Source organism: Clinocottus analis, unplaced genomic scaffold (assembly GCF_023055335.1).
Source record: "Clinocottus analis isolate CAN_PGR_092001 unplaced genomic scaffold, fCliAna1.0.p SCAF_9, whole genome shotgun sequence".
Taxonomy (NCBI): Eukaryota; Metazoa; Chordata; class Actinopteri; order Perciformes; family Cottidae; genus Clinocottus; species Clinocottus analis.
Genome location: NW_027176251.1, coordinates 5,143,758 through 5,163,666, shown reverse-complemented (window position 1 = coordinate 5,163,666; position 19,909 = coordinate 5,143,758). Strand labels below are relative to the sequence as shown.

The window sequence follows — 19,909 nt, the reverse complement described above, 5'->3', positions numbered from 1 at the left end:
AATATGATAGCATATAACTAACACAAACTCGATTCATAATACATATTCTGGTTACATCATCATGATCAGGGCTTGTCAATCTACTCACTTTTTTTTACTTCTACTTTTCTTCTTCTAATGTTTTCAGCAAACCAAGCAAGTTATACTACAATCGACAGCTGCCTCAGCTTCTTCAAGTCTGACCAGTGACATCTTCTGTTGCCCCTTACACTGGTTTCACAAGACGTTTTCAGCATGTCTATCTCTGTGACTGTCACAGTACAGCTGCCCAGCTAGAGAGGAGATGTTTTGACATAAAGTTACACGCTGGACAAACTCCGGCGAACAAGACGGAAGAACACACGTCAATCGTTACGAAGCAATCTCCAGTACGAGGCTATTGTCTGGGCAAAGACAGGCCTAGTCTTTTTGTAACTTTGTTTGTGTTGGGACTTCACCATGCGGCCGAGACAAAGAAAGAGGCTTCCTTTTCATTTCAAAGCCGAGATTGTGAAACTGCTTCAAAACATTACTGTATGTGTGCGATTTGGCTCAAACCGCAACACTGATACCTCATTGGACGAGAGCCAAAGGGACCCATTTGCTCCATTTGCTGGTCGACCAATAGAACAATAGGAGCTGCAAACTGTGCTCTGTAACTTTAACCCGCAGAGGAAAAATCACAAAATTGGCTGTTTTCTCCGGAGCCGGACGCGAATCAGCGCACCGTGTAGAACTTGCAGATGCAAAGCGGTTAAAGTCCCCGGATCTCCGCTGAAACAAACTCTGTCTCCAAATCCAAAGACAAATCCCAGCTGTCATACAGAGGATTTGTTTACCGCTTGACCCGCTGAGAGAGGGCAGTCAAGAGGTCTCCGGTTCTAGGCTTAGCGAAATGCTGTCCAGAAGTCCGAAGTAGTGCGCTAACCGCGACGGATCTGGGCAGAGATAGGTCATAGTGTGTTTGTAACCTTGTTTGGTTTGGTTCAAGTCAACTGTACTGTTTACCATGTTAGTGTGGATTTTACGGACTGCCGAGTGCCATTCAGTGCAGTGTTTTTCCACACTGCTGAGTCGTGTTGTGTTTAATTAGGCCACCGTGAGTAAGGTCGGTAAACTCTGTCTTAGCAGTTAAATGACCAGCGGCTGCTGAGCCTAAGTTCAACAGTCGGGTTCCTTCGTGATAAAATCACAGTTACTGTACTTTACTGCAACAGCGAGGGTCCTCCCTTTTTTGTGTTTCTCTTTCTTTCCTAACTAACTCCTTCACACACACACACACACACACACACACACACACACACACACACTCGCACATACACAAACACACCTACATGTACACACTGCTCCCACCACATGCTTTGTTGATTTTAGGTTTATTTGCTTGTAGTTGTATAATATATTGTTGTATGTATATTATATTGCCAGTGTTGTTCGGTAAATCAACTCTATTTTAAACTCTATTTTAAGTAGTGTGATTATTTTGTTCAAATATTTTTGTCGTAATAGTCGTTTTTTTTGGTAAGTTCTCAGATTTAACTCTTCATTGTTCACTTTATAAATGTGGAATAGTACTTTATCTCTTGACATTTTGAGTTAACACACATTTTGACTCACACTTGTGTATTGGTCCCTGATCCAACGATGGGCCCCCATTATAATTAATATATGTAAATAATCCTATATATAGTAAAAATGTTATTAATATCGATACTTTTTTGTTCAATACTTGCTAATAACCAAACCAGCTCCCGCCAGATCCCATTGGTTTATGATCTCCAAAGTCAACTTTAGTGTAATTGAAGAGTTTCTCTTCCTACAGCTTATCTTGTCAGGAAGCAGAGAGTTTTCCCGGTTGACTTGAGTGTGCTCTGTCGTCTCGGTCTGGTCCCTCTGCGGGGTTCGTCCCTCCAGCTGATCTGAGGCAGTTCTCCGGAAAACTTTGGCTCTGAGTTTTAGGCTTCTCCCCCGAGTCACTGCAGGGTCTCACCGCGTCAGCGCAGAGAGGAACATGCAGCTCCTCCATCACTGAAGTCCTCTGCACAGAGATCTAATATCTGGATGTGACAGTACAGTTAGGCAATCAAAACATGAATCAATCATCCAAAAACAATGGTTTTATTTGAATAATGGGCAACTGTAGCTCAGTGGTTAGCATGCTCGTCTTTAAATCCGAGGATCGGTGGTTTGAACCCTGGTTCTGCTACTCCCTGTCCTTAACTTAACCCTGAATTGCTCCCCGTTGACTATGATGTATAGAGCAAAAATGTAAGTTGCTTTGGATAAAGTGTAAGCTTAATGTAAAAAAAAACAATTTCTATGAAAACACAGCTTTGTTAATACATGTCCTATGTATGTAAGCATGATCTAGCAAACTATTGGCATAGTCTTAAACTATCTGATGTGCTTAAAACTTCCCCTGATGATTCATTGCTGCCCTTCATATGGTATGATTTTAATGAGCTACACCTAACTGGTTCATCACTTATATAAAACGTAACCTTTTGGATGACGCTGTGACCTATTTGTTGACAGGTACAGTGACATTCCTTTTTACTAATTGCTCTCCGAACATAAAAACAAAATGTCTTATGTCCTTGTATAAATACCGGTGTACTGATGTCTACCATTATCTTTAAATGCAACACCTCCCCACTAATGGTCAGTTTAGCAAGCCAACCAGTTCCTTAAGGATGCAGTCAATGAAGCACTTCTTTCAAACATCCAACATGTGTTATGTCAACACTGACCCATTTCCAATAGGGTTTGGACATACCACAGATTTTTCAAATGATCTTTCAAAGTTAATTGTGTCATAATGAGAGGGCGTACAAGGACGTCAAATATTAAAATACCGGAAGCGTGAGAGTATAAAACTCACTCCTATCCGCTGTCTTGCACAACATCCTGACACAGACTCAAGGTAAGATCAAAAGTCATTCAGAGTATTCATTTAGGTCACTGCACTTTTTTAATTTGTATTGTGCTGTATACTGTGTCATGCAATTGCAAGTAAATGTATTTGAATTATACACTGGTAGTTGACTCAAGATAATTTGATTTAGTGGATCTGAACTATCATTTTCTTTAATGTCTCTTTATTTGTCTTTGTATCAGATGGCATTCATTCTCCTCCTGGTGATGCTGACAGCATGTGCTGCAGCACCTGAAGGTAATTCTTTTTAATTAAAGGGAACAAAAGAAGGGATTTCACAATGCATATGCATATACATGTAGACAATGTCATTCACTTATAATTTATAATTTTACAAACAACATTCATTTCTGAAATGATTAGGATGAAACAGTTATAAATTGCAACTTAAAAAAAACTTGTTGAATGTATGTATGTGTCATACATGTTTAGCATGTCCATTGTGCTCGTCATTTTAGTTTGATTTAAAAGTATTTTAACATTAAGAAAGTTTTATTTAAATTGTATTTGAATCTTTTTCATTTTTGTTATGATGTAAATGTGTTTCATACTGTATGGACTACAAGTATTAGCAGTGCTCATACGTAACCAATCAAAGTCAAGAGTCAGTGGTTTATTTGCGTCTGTATGTTACTATTTTACATTCAGTAGAGTCAACAGGTTGTGCGGTTGTCATCACATCTGAAATACTTTTCTCAAACATCTTCATATTTGTGCATCTTTGCTAAATATTAGGACATGGTGGTATATTTTTTTTTTGGCATTCAGCATTTTTCTGTCTTCTTTTGTTGTAGATTTGTGTGGTCAAATGCTGGTCTTCCCAGAACAAACATCCAAAGCTAACGTGGTACTGACGACACTAGAAGACAATTTTAGTGCTGCGACTGTCTGTTTTAGGTAATTTTAAGAGCAAAATGGTTGAACAAACTCCCTTTATCTCTGACTATAGAAGCATCATATTTTAATTTTAATTTTTCTTTCAACGCCTGCAGATCCATTACAGACCTCCGCAGAGCGCATGCACTATTCTCTGTAGCCACATCCTCTGAAGATAATGCATTCCTGATATTCAAGACTTCTAAAACCAATGAGATTGAGTTCTATGTCGGGGGTAAATTGGTAAAATTTGGAGAGCAGGACTACAAACTGAATGAATGGCAGTCTATTTGTGCTACGTGGGACTCTGAAACTGGTCTAGTGCAGCTGTGGTTAGATGGAAAGCCTTCAATTATGAAATACATTGGAGGATCAAAAATCGAAAAGTTCACTGCTCTCCTCGGACAAGTAAGTTTAATTGATAAACATATATTATCCAAACATGTCTGTAGATTGATACAGTGTGTGTTCATTTTGAATCTGTAAAGTATTGAGTTTAAAAGAAAAATCAGCAACTCAATGTTTGTATCTCAACACTTTGCGATCACTACAGGATCAGGATTCCCTTGGCGGAGGGTTTTCCAGTTCGCAGTCTTTTGTTGGCATGATATCCGAGGTCCAGATGTGGAACTACACCCGTTCAGGCTGTGATATCGAGCGCTACATGTCTGAACAAAACTACCTCCCAGGGAATTTGATCAACTGGAGGTCACTGGAGTACAAGCTGACCGGAAGAGTGCTGCTCAACGACGCACAAAAATCCTGCCCCAAACGCAAACCATATGGAAAAGGTTATTGATGAAATGTAACACTACATACAAGGTCTTTCCTTTCGAATATGCAATGCAAATTCCCTGTATACTTAAAGAGTTACTTTAAACAGATCCTTTGGGGAGGACATGGGGTTTAATGGTGTTTAAGCTTGATTTAAAATACTTTTACAAATTATAATCCTTATTTTAATCACCATCTTCAATGTAATGTGTTCTTAACTGTGCAGATATGTCATGTAATTATGTGGCATTTCAGATATTTTGCAGTCCTTTCTCAGCTTCATCTTTTGACATAAATCAATTAATAAAATTGAGCATTGTAGACTCTGGTGTCCTCAAAATTGTGTGTCTCTGGTATCAGCTCAACACGCCTTGATGCAACACCTTTCTTTTAATCTCTAACATGTTTCAGAGGCCCAATCCAGTTCTGTGTCGCCGCTTGTGCTACAAGAACTTGACTTCCTAGGATACATCTGTCTTCTTTGTCTTATCGGCAATTACGAGGTCCGCTCATGCACGAAGTACTTGGGTACTGCTTAGGTTGCTGCAGCAGCATCTGCAAGAAAATCATTTCCAATGTGATGGGGTACTTCTTTACATGCATGATGCACAAATGATACATAATTTTGAAAATATAAGTAGGTTTTCGAAACACAGAAATACACAAGTTCATCAGTTGATGCTTTGTGATATAATGGTTTGTATCCGAACCGATGTGACTGAGGAAGTTCAGTGCGTGGATCTTAGGAGGCGTGGCTTGTGACTACAGTATATTTACAGTTTATGACTCCAACTCATCATTGTTCTTTGTCCTAAACCTGTTTTATATATCAAAGGGTCTCTTTCATGATGGCTCAGTATAACTTGAGACAAGCATGACCATAAGCTTGACGTAGCTGAACTACTGATGTATACTGAGCAAAACTCAACACTAAAGACAACAAATAAAATGTAAAATAATATATCAGATAACAACAACCATAAGCTCTTTGAGAGACCTGCATATCACAAACTGTGTTTTGAGCTAATCTGTTCTATTTTCTCACTGCATGCTGCTGTAAAGTGTGGAACAAGATACAAGAAGCCCATGTCTGCAGGTTTGATTAACTGGGGAGGTAGTGTCTTATCAGTCATCAAGATACGTGAAGCATTGTTCTATTCATTAGCAAGATAAAGCAGTCTTTCTTCATTTTCAAATTTGCTTGACCACATTTTCTTCTCTGAATGAATTGCAGCATTTGCTTGAATTATATGGCACTAGTGATGCTGCAGGTGGCTTGCGAACATCCAGAGACTTCCACAGTAAATTAGGCTGCAGGATAGGAGCTGAAGCAGTAACACTACTCACCTTAAATGCCTCTCTTTTGACATTCCTGCTGAATCAATTCAGCATTATGTGCCGTGTGAGAACGCAGAAAAAGCCTCCTGTGGTATGCCAGCTGCTCGCTGATGTAATGGAGGGCAACTTTTACTGAGAGTTTGAGGGTTTGGACATATTGTAAAAGTTTAATTCACCAGATCATGAGGGACACTCACTTGGGATTTGCACCCTTGGTGTCGTGGGTCACTGTGCATGTGCCCCATGCTGTGCTGAGTTGTACAGTCTTCAATGCAATCCTGAGGCCTTTCAGAGTTTGGCCTTCTTGTCTGTATTAAAAAACAGTAAGAATGGCCGAAAGCTGTTAAGACCTTTATTTCATCTTTTCCAGGTAACAAGTCTCAATTTTTTTGGAACATGGAGAGCTCACAATTCAGAGTTCACAGAAGGCAAAAAAAGGAATCAAAGAAATCCTTTTAACAAAGGATTAAATTGATTTTTGGAAAGAGTCAAAAAATCTCCTGTTCAAAACTGCGTATTTAGGTTTCATGAGTTCACAAGTGACAGATTGCAAGACACTTTTTTGGGGATGTTAAATGTCTCCACAGCCTTGAATTTCTCTGAAGAGAAAACCAAAATCTATGGAGTTTCTACTGAGATATGTTATCAGCTTTACTTGACAGAAAAAGACGTATTGATGTCAGTAAGTAATCAAGATATGAAATGTCACACAACTAAGCCAAAGACTTGGGCATGATTAACATATATCTTGTTCCTGGAACATTTGTAAAGACATTATTTACAACTTCACAAAAAAACACTACGAAATTCCAAGTAATTTAATGTCAAGGTCATATTGTCACAAAGACAATTTGCAGAAATTTAAGCTATGTCCAACTTTTGGCATAGCCCATTGTATCACTATACCTTTAATTTAACATAGTTAAAATGATAGATATATAAAATACAATACACACATCACAGTGTACGTGTCACAGATACATTCTGGGTGAACTTCTCATGTCTTTACCCACAATTTCATCAGTTTATTTTTGCCCAACCTCAAGACTGGACACACAAGTTTCTACAGCTCTCAACATGGTAATGGTGAGTCGGAGGCTGACAGCAAAAAGTGCTAATAATGGCGAGTGCGTACTATGTCATCCCAATCCTGGAGCTTTTCCTCTGAGCGTCTAATAATGAGGCGGATAGATTTACATGTGTTTCATGAAGGGTGCCTTGTGCGTTGGTATCAGACACCGATGGCCGTGACAAAGTGACAAACAGCGGGAGATAAGCTAAAACCAACAGCAGTTCTCTTGTAATAAGATAGCAAAAAAATGTGAGCGGGTGTAAGGGATGGCAGATTGTGTGTGCAGATAATGTTGTTAGATGCGAGATAACAGGACGCCTCTGACTAAACGGTCTGCCTTGAGCAAAAAAGACTTCTCTTCTCTTGTAGCACCAGACCCTGTCATGGAGACAGCTGCTCCATCCTCCTCTCTCCCCTCCGTTGACGTCGGATCATCTGATGAGTGTTGTACTTAGAAAAATATATTGTTGTTCCACACCTACATTTCTGCACCACCAGCCAACTCTATTGACTTTGCCACCTCTCCGCATCTGCTGATCAAATCACCCGCCATTGACAAATGTTCTGTTATGCAACCTACCTTCTTCTCTGCCTCATAATACTTCTTCTCTGCCTCCTTGTACATGATTTGATGATCTATACTTAAGCCCTCTGTAACCTTGTTTTAGATCTGTAACAGACACCTGTTCTTCCTCCTGAGTCTGCTTTTGGCTTCCAAATCTCTTACACACTGTGGTGTTGGCATATGGGCGCATATGTGTGAGCGTGTGCGGAAATATAATTAGCTCAACCTCACTCTCCTTCACAGTTTGTATGTGCAAGCATAGTGTGTATGTGTGCACGTTTGCATGCCCTTAAGAGGAAAGCAGGTTTAGGAAGCAAGGTGTTTGTGTTAGAAAACAGGCAGATCAATAACATCCTGAGAAGAAAGCAACCTCAGGGATACTTGAAGGGAGAGGAGAGAAGAAAAGCGGTAACTGTTGCCTATGTTTATCAAAACAATGGGTCAGCAGGGATATCAATCTATTTCTCTCCACATTCTGTGAAAAAGATACAGAACAAACATGAAATCAGTTTTTTTCAAAGCTCACAGGAAATATACATTAAACACATTTAAATCCGGAGAGACCTGTCCGTTTGGCTGAAATAAACTATATATGTTTTTGTTTTGTTTGGCTATTGCACAATGAGAGTAAGCATTGTCGACTGATCGAAGGACACAATCATGCACCAAATGAGCATGGACAAAATCATCTTTGGATATGTTTTACTATTACTCATTCTACATACCCAACCCGAATAACAAGACAGTAGACATTTTAGAAAATAAATAAGTTATGATGTGAGGATTTTTCCACTTCATGATCGTTGGTATTTGTAATACTATATGAAAAGTATTGTTCTGACCAGTTTTACGATTTGTTTTTCATCCTCAAAATAAAGGAGTGAAATAGATGCTCAATAGCAAGCAACTCAGATGTCTTCAGAGGTCAGAGTTCACAAGTTAGTGGCTTTAACCATCTCCTCGTCTGGCTGCTTCCTCTCCCAGCCTTGTTGTATGCGGGTCAGGGTTCGATCCACGCAGGGAAGGAGGACCAGGGCCTTCAGCACCAGCACCACGGAAGGAATAATCAGACAGAGCATGTAGCCAGGAGGAGTGTACCATTTGTAGGTAGACGGCCGGAGAAATTTGTTCCAGCCATAAATGTAGCCATGTGCCGTGCATATAAACAGGGTCAGGTGGCCCAGCTTCGACTAGAAGAAAAAGAAACGCATGAAATGGAAATGTTAAGAGCAGTGAAATATTTTAGGAAATACGCTCATTGCACTCTCATGCACGGTAAATCTATTGTGGCCAGCAGCTGGTTGGCTGAGGTTAGCACAAAGGAAACAGATGCCTGTCTCCTTCCAAAGCTAACTAAATCAACTTACCAGCACGTCTAAAGCTCACAAAATGTGTTTTATCTCCGAAGGTTACCACGCTCTGAGAAAAAATATTCCAGCATGTGAGCCCATACTTTGTTTTTTTTTTATGTCTTTATTCTAAACTAAGCTAACCGTCTGCTGGTGTTATTCATATTTAGTGGACACGCATCGAACTCTTGGCAAAAATCAAATGAGCATTTTTCCAAAAATATATACTATTGCTTTAATAGTTGTATATACAAATAACACATATTGCGTGATAAAAATGTTGCTATTTTTTCCAGCTCAAAATGTATTTGTTTAGCTTGAATTGAAACCACTGTATAGCTGATTTTATAAAAAAGAAACCTGTCCCTGACTGAAACCCTTCTGTGCTATGTTTCTGAAAAATATGAATTCAATATGGATCCAGAGTAATTGGCGTAACACTGGTGGTCTTTGAGGCTCAGTTATTGTTAAACACTTGGATAATCATGCTTTCATTTACATGTTTTTGGCTGCTGATGTTCTCATCCACAGTGACTTAGAGAAAACAGCGCATAAGGAAACATTCATATTATAATGTGCAATAATGAACAGCGCACCTCTAAAATAATCAGGGATCTTCTTCAACAGCAAATCCTTCTGCTGTCAGCATTAACATTCAATAATTTACATTCCTCGATTGACAACCCTGATAAGGAAAACTGTTTATGTAAATTGATACCAGTTATTATATGTTTTTCACTATGCTTCTCACCAGATCATGAGAATTATCTTGACCTAGACCTCTATCTCTGAGTCACATTTCCTATCTGAGGTCTACCTATGGACCTGACCTTCACACAAATGGACCTGTGACCTGTATTATCAATCGCCTCCCTGAGGATTATAGCAGGTATCATAATTCTATTTAATGAATAACTTAACATTTAAGATCCTGGGCTAAAGTCAGCCAGGCTTTCACTCTGTGTGCCTGTGTTAGGCAGTTAGTTAACTAGCCTCCGGGGATACGACTGCTGTGACATATTGCTTTTACAACACTTTAATAACTCTGGTGGAATCTTGGAAACTCAAAATATAGATTAACACAGCCCTAAAAGAAGTGTTTTGTTACTGATAGCAAGCACGTGACGAACGTCTTTTAAGGTAAACTCAAGCACACCTACTCGCACTCAGACACTCACACATGCACCTAAAGGACTGTACATTTCCAACTGCGCTCTGACCTGAACGAAGTTGAACTCTCTCCAGCTGAGCGAGCCTCCCACTGAGGGCAGGGATGTTAGTCCTAGCAGGACATAAAGAAAGAGGCCGAGGATCCCCAGCATAAAGAATGAGTCTTGGCCCCATGCCTCAGTGTTATCGAAGTAAAACGGGGTGGTTTTATTGTTCTTTATCTGAGGGAGACAAAGAGCGAGTACTGTCAGTATGGTTAGCTCGATGTTATACTTCTCTATGTTCAGGATCGTAGAAACACTGAAAGGTTTGAGCCAGCCTGCCGTACCTCATCCACCACACCTGAGATGAGTTTGTGTCTGACAGCGTAGCGAATAGAAGTGACGAATGTATAGACGGCATGGATAAAAGCGAAGCCAAGTGCAATCAGACCCATCTGCTTCCTACACAGCATCCAGCGGTCCAGCCAATCAGGAAAGCGTCTGGAACATGCAAAACTGAGCTCAGCCTTCGAAAAAGGAAATTGCACACACAATGGAGATTCGCTTGATGGTTCGATGTCTGACCTGTACTTGGTTCCTCTGTAGAGCTGAAGGAAGGCAGCTATGACACCAGGCAGGTAACACAGAGACAACATGATGAGAGACACAATGGGAAACACCTGAAAGATGGGGGATGAACAGAACACATCCTAAAGAGGAGCACACAATACACTTTGCAGACCATTTAACCAGACAGGGGGCTAATCTTTACCTTGTTGCCCAGGGTCATCGTGATTCTATAGGAGATGTCTTTCCCCTGTTCAACATAAGCGTAGATGACATCTCTAATCAGCAGATAGAAGAAGAAGAAGGCGGTGAGGCCGACGGCCACGCGTAGCGGCAGCCTCCACTCTGGGAAAAGCTGCAGGGGGAAGTCCTCCAGCTCTCCGGCTGCTGACAGAGACCCTTTATCCAGGACACTGAGGCCCAGCTTGGTGGCCATGTCTGCTACTGCCCGCTTTGCCTCTGCACTGTTCCCACACAGGTGCACCTGGAGCATGGAGGTGTGTGTTATTCTCAGAATGTGTTTAAACATTGAAAGAAAAAGGTTGGTGATGTGAATATATTTGTCAATACATATTATAAGATGTCCCAAACCAACAGTAGTCCATCTCTTATCACTTTTCAAATGTCAAGCCCATTTGTTCTGAATATGTGTGCCAGTGAGTATTTACAGCAGCAAAATTGTGTTTGTGGGACAGATTCAAATTAAACTACAGCGCCCGGGTTAATTTTATTAAAGGAGCATGTTACCCATGTCTTACTAATGTACTGGAGAGCTACAGCAGGTAGAAGTGGATCTTATTTATTTTTACAAATGCCTCCGAACAACAGCAAAAATAGAAATATTTTTCCTCTTGCTCCATTCTGCTCAGCATGTTTAGTTGCTAATACCCCTCTAAGATTATTGTTATGACTCACCAGCCCTGTGAATATATAGCACATGACTGCACCGTGTATGTAGAGTGTCTGTCTACAGAATTATCCTTCTTTTGTTGATCTCCACTGTGCTGCTTCTGTCATTTTGAGATGCCGCCTCTGGAAGTGTATGACTACGCAAAGACACATACCATATAGACACTGCTCAATATGTAATCCTGTTTCAAGAAATTCACCATGTTGAAGGTTATTACCACACTCACAGCTCTGAGATAAGATGATTAACTTGTTTGTAAAAAAAAAAAGTGGGAGAGAGAGAGACAGAGAGACAGAGAGAGAGAGAGAGAGAGCAGTTTGACAGGCATATAGTGGAGTCAGTGGGATTGAGCAGTTTTCCCCCAGGTGTGTGTGTAAGTGGACCGGGCAGCCAGCCATGTCTCCCTACATTACTGCACCAGTAACAGCAGGGGATGGCCGACAGACTAAATCTTCATCTGAATGTAAATGTGACAGAGGCACAGCCCCGCTGCGGATCTAATCAAATTGCTGGCCAACGAATAACACACACTTACAAGCATGTGTGTGTGTGTGTGTGTGTGTGTGTGTGTGTGTGTGTGTGTGTGTGTGTGTGTGTGTGTGTGTGTGTGTGTGTGTGTGTGTGTGTGTGTGTGGATATAGACTGTATCTACACATGCACTGATAAAGACACACATTCAGACACTCCTGTTCTCTCACAGGTACCTGTTTTCAAAGAAAATAGAGCACTGCATCGGTGTGTGTGTGTGTGTGTGTGTGTGTGTGTGTGTGTGTGTGTGTGTGTGTGTGTGTGTGTGTTGAAGAGGATTCAAGGCAGATTCAGGTTTGGTCTCCAGAGATTTCAGCATGTTTGTGTTTCTCTTTGTAGCTTGGAAACGGAAGCTGCAATAAACAATGGTCTTTCTACTCTGTAACATCATTAAGTGTGTTTGTTTGTTTGTATGTGTGTTCATACAAGCACTGTCCTTATTTTCTCTCGCATTGTTGTGGAAAGACGACTAAATCAATTATCTGCATCAACCAAAATGAAATCAATTTCCTTCCTAAATTGTGAGGGGTTTATGGTGAAGCATTCGTCTCTGATTATTTGTATTTATAATCCTTGATTAATCCCACAGTGTGGAAATTATTCGCATCCTTGGTAATTAAAGAGCAGTGGGCTGCTGTGAAGCGCCCGAGGGTTCAGTATCTTGCTCAAGGACACTTCGACCTGCGAACTACAGGGTGAACAAGCATCGAACCGGCTACCTTGTGCTTTCAGGGCAACCACTCTCCCCATGAGCTACATGCCTTGTTTATTAGCCTCGTAGACACTTTTGCTATTGTGTTCCTGGAAATGTCGAAAGCAGGCTTGAAGTTAAACATGCATTGCATCATGAAAAGGTCATGCTGGTAATCGATGTACTGTTCTGTCTTTGTATCTTTACTCCTGTCAACCGGCGTCTTCCTACAGGCTCGGCAGGGTCCTGACTTTTTTTTTGGGCCCTGATCCCACCGATGCATTTAAACAGATTCCTTACTTCCACTCCTCTCTCACCTGTTTTCCTGCCAGAAGTCCATTCTGCAATGCCCAGGCAGACAGCGTGTTAAGGCCTTTCACCACAGTAGCTTCAGGGACCAGTCTGAGGAACACACAGAATGGACGTTAGCCACTATTGTTTCTATCTACAAATACACAAACTGGAAAAGAAGGGCCGGAAAATGGTGAGAATCAATGTTTCCACTTCAAATGAGTAGACACATAGCAGGCTGTCCAAGGGAGCTGCAACCCTGCAATTTCTTTTCATTCCTTTTCATTTCTTTTGGATTCAGCTGAGAGTTTTGACGCCTCATGCTCTGAACGGTTTTTGGGAGCACTTTCCTCATAAAGACTGTCGACGTTTGCTGACATTAAACCTATATTTATCTGCACAAAAGTTTGCTCCATTTATAAAACATTACATGTATGAGGATGGTAGCTTTTGCATGCACAGAGTCCTTTTGATTGAGACATCCTTTATTTCTTCTCTTCCACAGGAGTCCGTTACCTCTGCAGGTAGGCAGCATTGGCTTCTGGGTACATGTCTTTCTTCAGGTTGTTACTGAGGTCCACCAGAACCTTGTAATCAACCCATCAGCATCGACAGAGTGCAGGAGACAAAAGAAAACGTTAGTTCAATTATTTTAATTAACTCCAACCTCGTCTCGTACTTCTTTCTATTACAATGAAGGGAGAATGTTGAGCTATTCAGAAAGTTTGATAAAAGGAGTGAACAAAAATGTGTCAGCGGCATTGCTTTACAATAATTAGAACTTTACAACTTTTTCTAAAATAAAACTCCATATTTAAGATAAGATAATCTGATCTTCTATATGGAGTTTTGATTTGAGTAAAAATTGTGAATAAAATACAACTCAATATTTTGATTGTATTTCTTCCCCTGTAATTTCCTGTTTTAATTTTGTGCAGTGAGAACATGTTTAAATATGTAGCATGGCTGTCTTTAAATAGTATATGTGACTATGCATGTTTGAAGTTGGGCTGGCCAAGGTTGAAAAGATGTAACTGATTAATCGCGATTAATTTTTGCGATTAATCGCAATATGCACCAAATTCAAGAATGAAGTAAAAACTAGTGCATTGCATGTGTGTGAGGGACAAACCACTCCTTATGTTGTCCATGTTCAGTTTGCTGATTACCTTAAAGATGTATGTTAAAGACCAGCAATTGATTAACTTTATACAAAAGCAATAAGTGCTTTTGATCTTTTCCAGTTCAGTTCAGTTTTTCTTCCTCAGTGAGAAAAGTCCAGTCTGCGTCGGCTTGAACAAGTGCACTGAACACCTTCTGAGCATAACTCCTCATGTGTGGAACGTTCTCCTCTTTGAGAGAAGAGTAAAGATCCAGAAGTGATACTGACTTAAAGTGCTCTGCCATAGTGTATCAGACGATGCACGATTCATTTTCAATCTGGAAGCGGAGACCGAAGCGCAACGCTCCTGTGAGACTGAGCACCTGTGAGACTGAGCACCTGTGAGACTGATCACCTGTGAGACTGATCACCTGTGAGATGATCACCTGTGAGACTGATCACCTGTGAGATGATCACCTGTGAGACTGATCACCTGTGAGACTGATCACCTGTGAGACTGATCACCTGTGAGATGATCACCTGTGAGACTGATCACCTGTGAGACTGAGCACCTGTGAGACTGATCTCCTGTGAGACTGAGCACCTGTGAGACTGAGCACCTGTGAGACTGAGCACCTGTGAGACTGATCACCTGTGAGACTGAGCACCTGTGAGCGCTTTGTGAGGCCGAGCGGCTTAAGGCAGCACTAACTGCTCGCTGAGCACAAAAACTATAACAATACATGTTTTGACGTCGGGCTCAAGTCGGCATGTCGTCAACGCTGCCTGTCGGTGAGGCTACGGATACGCGCGTGCACGTACATAAATCGCCTTCAAAGTAAAAGCAGTCGTTTTTATTGCATTCATGTCATACATGTTGTTCATTTATTTTTTAATTGACCTCCCGCGGGCCGGACTGGGAGAGCCGTAAGACGGCCAGTTCTGAACTACGCCACGTCTGTGAGAGACTTGAAGTGCAGCACCTTTGTGCGGCAGTGATATGCACACAAAACAATGCAGTTAGCGCATGATCAAATAATTAGCGCCGTTAAAGGATTGCTGCGTTAAAGCGTTCAACTGTTTTTAACATGTTTTTAGCACATCAACTTGCGCAGCCCTAGTATAAAGTTATTTTGATCGCTAGAAGATGTTGCTGATACATTCTTTGCCTTTGACCCTTTCGTCCTGCGATATAGCGGGAATAACAAAGTGAACACAGTAGCGCAACGGTTTAATAAGTTCATAAAGTTTATGGTGATCAAAGAGTAAGTGCCCCACAACACTTAGACTTTAGTGTGATACTGTAGGTTCCAACATCGTAGACAAAATACGCAACAGTTGCTGAGAAATAGAAAAAATCTATAATGAAATTGAGAAGCAAAACATACGTCCACTGCTCACTTCTTGTGAAAAAGTGGACATCTACCTCTAAAACATTTTACATTTATGTGGAACTACTCAAAAGTCCATAGTTGAAGGACCACTAAATTACTGCATATTAATATATTAGATCATTGTGATTATATTAGTTATTATGTTGTGTCCCCTCAAAGGAAGTCCATCACTGTAAACTGTTTCTCAGAAAGCGTCATTATAACTATGATCTTAAATCAACTTCAGTTTTGTGACTACATCACACAAGAGGGCACAAAAGCAACACGTTGCCTGTCAATATGTCCTGATTTGATGAAACTAATGAATATATTCTAGTTCAGTGAGGAGTACATTATATTCCTTTAACAGGAACAACTTTTGAATTTGCTGTATTACATTATTACTTCCTGATTCTTTCCCTACAGTAACAATTAAGGGATTGTGTTATCTTATTGTTGATTGATGTATTCAAACATTAAACTTTAATTCACCTTTCCATGAAGATGTGGTGCTAGTGTCTCCAGGAATGCGTAGTGTTCTCTGTGAACACAAATGAAGATCAGTCTGGCAGATTGGGCTGCTGTTGCGTGGCTCATCACCTGTAAAAAAAAACAAAAAACAAAGAAATCAACACATTAAGACACATGAACATGTAACACACACCCTTTTTTTGTACATTTCAACTGACAGAAAGTGCTATGTTAAGCCATGTGTCGTACCTGAGCTCCCTGAGGCAAGGGGCCACAGCTGTGAGGTCTGCGGCTGCCGTACACCACCCTGTAGCCAGACTGGAGCAGACGCAGGCCCAGAGAGCGCCCTAAGTCTCCGGTCCCGAAGATACAGAGCATCTCTGGCACAGGGGCAGCTGCTGTGCCCAGAGGATGCAGCGACACGCTCTCTGGCTTCATCATGTCCGACAGTCTGATCACCACCGTGATGTGCTCTGAGTTTGGATGGTCAATGTTTCCTGCTGAGTAGTTATATTACTGTGGAATCTGACCTGTACACAGCCTCTCCCTCTTTGAGTTTGCACAACAACGTGGTATTTTTAACCCCTTTCTGCCCCCTGTAAAACTCTGTGTGTGTGTGTGTGTGTGTCTGTGTGCGTGCGTGCGTGCGTGCGTGCGTGCGTGGGTTATGGGGGTTGTTCTATACACCTGCAATCAACAGCTGACATCATATGTGTAGGAGTGTGCGAGCATGCATCATATAATGATGTGTCACTGTGAGTCATCACTAACTTTAAAAGTGTATGTTTTATCTCTTATTACTGCATGTGCAGCCAAGCAATTGATTGATTCAGCAGGACTTTAAACTGTAATCAGCCGATGCAACTATAATCTCAGATTAATTTGTTTTTGACCTTTAATGTCTTCTTCGAAGAACACAGACCATTTTAGAGGGCATATTCGGTTCAGAGTCTCACTTTTACAGTTGATAGAAAATGAAAAATCCTATTCTGCTGCTTTCCAGGGCTGCCTTATTCCATTTCTTTCCACACCAGACATGGTGCCATGTGGGAGATCCTGGCCCACAGATTCATTATCATTTCAAAACCCACTGTTCCAACCAAATGACTGGGAAGAGATTTGTGCAAATAGTGTTCATGTCCCCATGGCTGCAACATCTGCACAGTTGTGACACGGGCAAACTCAACAGAGCAGAAATAAAGCTCGGCACACATGTAAGTGTTTTGTGTGTGGCTGCTGTATTTTGTATGAATGCATGGCTTTGCTTGCAAGTGTTCGTCGGCCCGTGTGTGTGTGTGTGTGTGTGTGTGTGTGTGCCCATGCGCGTGTGTGCGCCCGCTGAAATGGGTCAGGACGATCAGAGCGGACTAGAGTCTCAGCTGTGATCCGCAGCACCTGGGGAGTTGGCTGTGCAGGCAGGGTGACTACCTGGCTGTAAAAACGACACAAAGAATCACATCAACTTTACTGAGTAGCTGTACAAAAGTACGCTCCTCATCATAACAGCAGCCTCATTGAAATCACAATGTGCATATAGAGAGGCAGCAATATTTATGGAAGACAAGCAGTGCTTTTCCTCAGGAGCTTTTACTGTCAAGTCCATAACTAAAGCATTAATGTCTACCTTGGGGGATATCGTAGCAAAATGAGAAATCATTTTATGCCTAACCTTTAAGGCATCCATTCACTTGTAGCTCTGTTAGAATAGTCCTGATAGCAGATCTAGTCCGATGACTCATTTACTCGCTCTGCCTCCTGGACATCACCCCTTTCTTCTCCTCATCCCTCTCTATCTGTTCACTCTCTCTCTCTCCTACAGTGTCTGCCTTTCTTTCTCTCTTTTGCTCTCCCCACTCTCTCACTTGGCTCCCAGTGTTCCCCGGCCTCTCTTTTCCAACATGTCTTTAAATAAACAACTATTGAAATCATTGAGTAAAGTCAAGTAAACCTGGCTGTTTTTCACACTGTCGGTATCTTTGACAGAAAATGTTAGACTAAAAAAATGCTTCTTTGCTCAAGGTTATCAACCCCCTTTCCCTAGACACACACACACAGAAACACACATTTAAAGGAACCTTCCCCAGAGGTTAATTTGGTGACCTCTGTGTCATGCAATTTAAATGTCGTGCAAGACAGCAACAGCTGGATTCTTATGATATCACAAGATCACACGAAAATCCATCTTGTCAGGATTTAAGTATTTAGTTTGTTTGCTAATCAGTGTCCCTTGTGGAGCAACGGACGGCTGTGGGCGTGTTTTAGGCGTGTGCGAGGCGACACACAGAGGAAAATATTTGTTAAAAATAGCAATGGCTGCCCCTCTAAGAGCAAAGGTTTTTCTCCATTGCCACCTTACAGAATGCAGATGCACTGAATGTTGGCTGCTGAATAAATGACAAATAGCATTTGAATCAGGAGAGACTTCATTAGAATTTAACAGTAATGTATTTCACATGTTTAAAAATGTAATAGTGCAAAGTCTTGACAATTGGACTCCATCCTGAAGTAGGATTATCGAGAGGTAGTGATGCTCAGGCCAGATTAGGCATGATCCCCCCCTAGAGTCCAGACACAGTGGGGGTGATGACGGGAGCTACTGCTACCCGATGATTATGGATATTATCAGGCATGGCTGTGAAGCTGACTGGAGGGAGTGGAGGAGGGTCGCATCCAATTGTACTGAAATGACAACTGACAGCAGCAGAGAGAACGTGTTTTAAAGTTTGACAGCAATGATGTGATTGTCTTTAGGAAACTGTGCAGAACCTGGTTGGTTAATTCAAATTGATCGCCCACAATCAGATTATAGGGTTTCACAGGGGGAGAGGGAGAGAATGAAAAGTATTGCAAAGAGAGTCTTTTTGACTTAACTTTTGCTTCAGATTCAATACAACTTGGTTGGATTCAATTACATTAAAAAAAATTAAATTGGCCCAAAAACAAGCTTTAAGTACAAAATTGACATACTATTAACTCACTAATCACATGCATATGCACGCACACCTCTTTAAGTTGAAGGTTTCTACAGAAGTCCAGAGAGCATTTGAAGGCATGCAAATGTTTTGTGCTTATCCGAAAACATCTGGCGACATTTAACAGGGATGCGCTCTGGGACATGTTTACATCAAACATATGCTGAACCGCCATTTTATAAATGTCAGGGTGGAGTACAGATTACAGCTCATGTGAGAAACTGAGCTGAATTTGTGTCCGTGTTGTGTTGGATCAGCCTGCAGTGCACTACCGAAAGAACAAGCAATCTTGCAATAGTGAACATTAAACATTAATTATTGCAATTTAACAGACAAAAAACTAATTTGCAACTCTGCACTGAAAGCATTGCAAGTAACAGTGAACTGCTGTGGTGATGAGGTTCAATTCCCAAGGGCAATTATTTGGAAATTTCCAGCTGCTTCCAGCTGTCAGATGGCACGAAGAATGATATGAGGCAGAGTTATTAAAGACAGTTTTGAGTTACAGCGTGCTTATGTAGTTCCATGCTGCTACAATGGGCAAGGAAAAGCCTGCAGGATAGATGAGTTCTGTGGGATTTCTGTTATATGATGGCTACTTCTGTAATGCATTAGGTATGAGGTTCAGATTGAGGTTCTGACTGAGCTCAGGTTTTGAGATTGTTGAAAAAGCCAATGGAGAGAAAGGTATGAAGGCACAGAAAGATACTGTATATACGATGAGACACAACGACAGAAACCGAGAGAGAATAGCAGAGAGAGTGGAACACAGGAAAAGAGACAAAAGGAGAGATGCAACTTAGGAAAGCTAAAAATTGTGCCTCAGTAGAACAAAGATGCTTGTTATAACTAGAGTTTCCCAAAAGTATTCCCAGAAATATTCTATAAATATTCCATTACCAGCTTTCCAGACAGAGACGCCTGGGATGTTCGTTATGAAACACTTAGAATAGGTTTAAGGAGAA

At 41.1% G+C, this 19,909-nt stretch overlaps 2 protein-coding genes across 2 annotated transcripts; one reads left to right on the top strand and one right to left on the bottom strand.

Moving 5' to 3' along the window:
• Nucleotides 1–2,876: 2,876 nt before the first annotated feature.
• LOC137781416 (C-reactive protein-like) lies at nucleotides 2,877–4,885 on the top strand. The gene is made up of 5 exons (XM_068570161.1): nucleotides 2,877–2,902; nucleotides 3,097–3,151; nucleotides 3,709–3,811; nucleotides 3,907–4,198; nucleotides 4,344–4,885. Exons 2-5 carry the CDS (start codon nucleotides 3,097–3,099, stop codon nucleotides 4,587–4,589), a joined length of 696 nt encoding a protein of 231 aa, XP_068426262.1. The 5' UTR covers nucleotides 2,877–2,902; the 3' UTR covers nucleotides 4,590–4,885.
• Nucleotides 4,886–8,471: 3,586 nt separating this feature from the next.
• Nucleotides 8,472–16,428, bottom strand: LOC137781417 (metalloreductase STEAP4-like). Its single transcript, XM_068570162.1, has 9 exons — nucleotides 16,222–16,428; nucleotides 15,994–16,101; nucleotides 13,543–13,613; nucleotides 13,053–13,137; nucleotides 10,812–11,090; nucleotides 10,625–10,719; nucleotides 10,387–10,540; nucleotides 10,109–10,279; nucleotides 8,472–8,729 (listed from the first exon to the last, which is right to left on the bottom strand). Exons 1-9 carry the CDS (start codon nucleotides 16,411–16,413, stop codon nucleotides 8,472–8,474), a joined length of 1,413 nt encoding a protein of 470 aa, XP_068426263.1. The 5' UTR covers nucleotides 16,414–16,428.
• Between the last annotated feature and the right edge of the window lie 3,481 nt (nucleotides 16,429–19,909).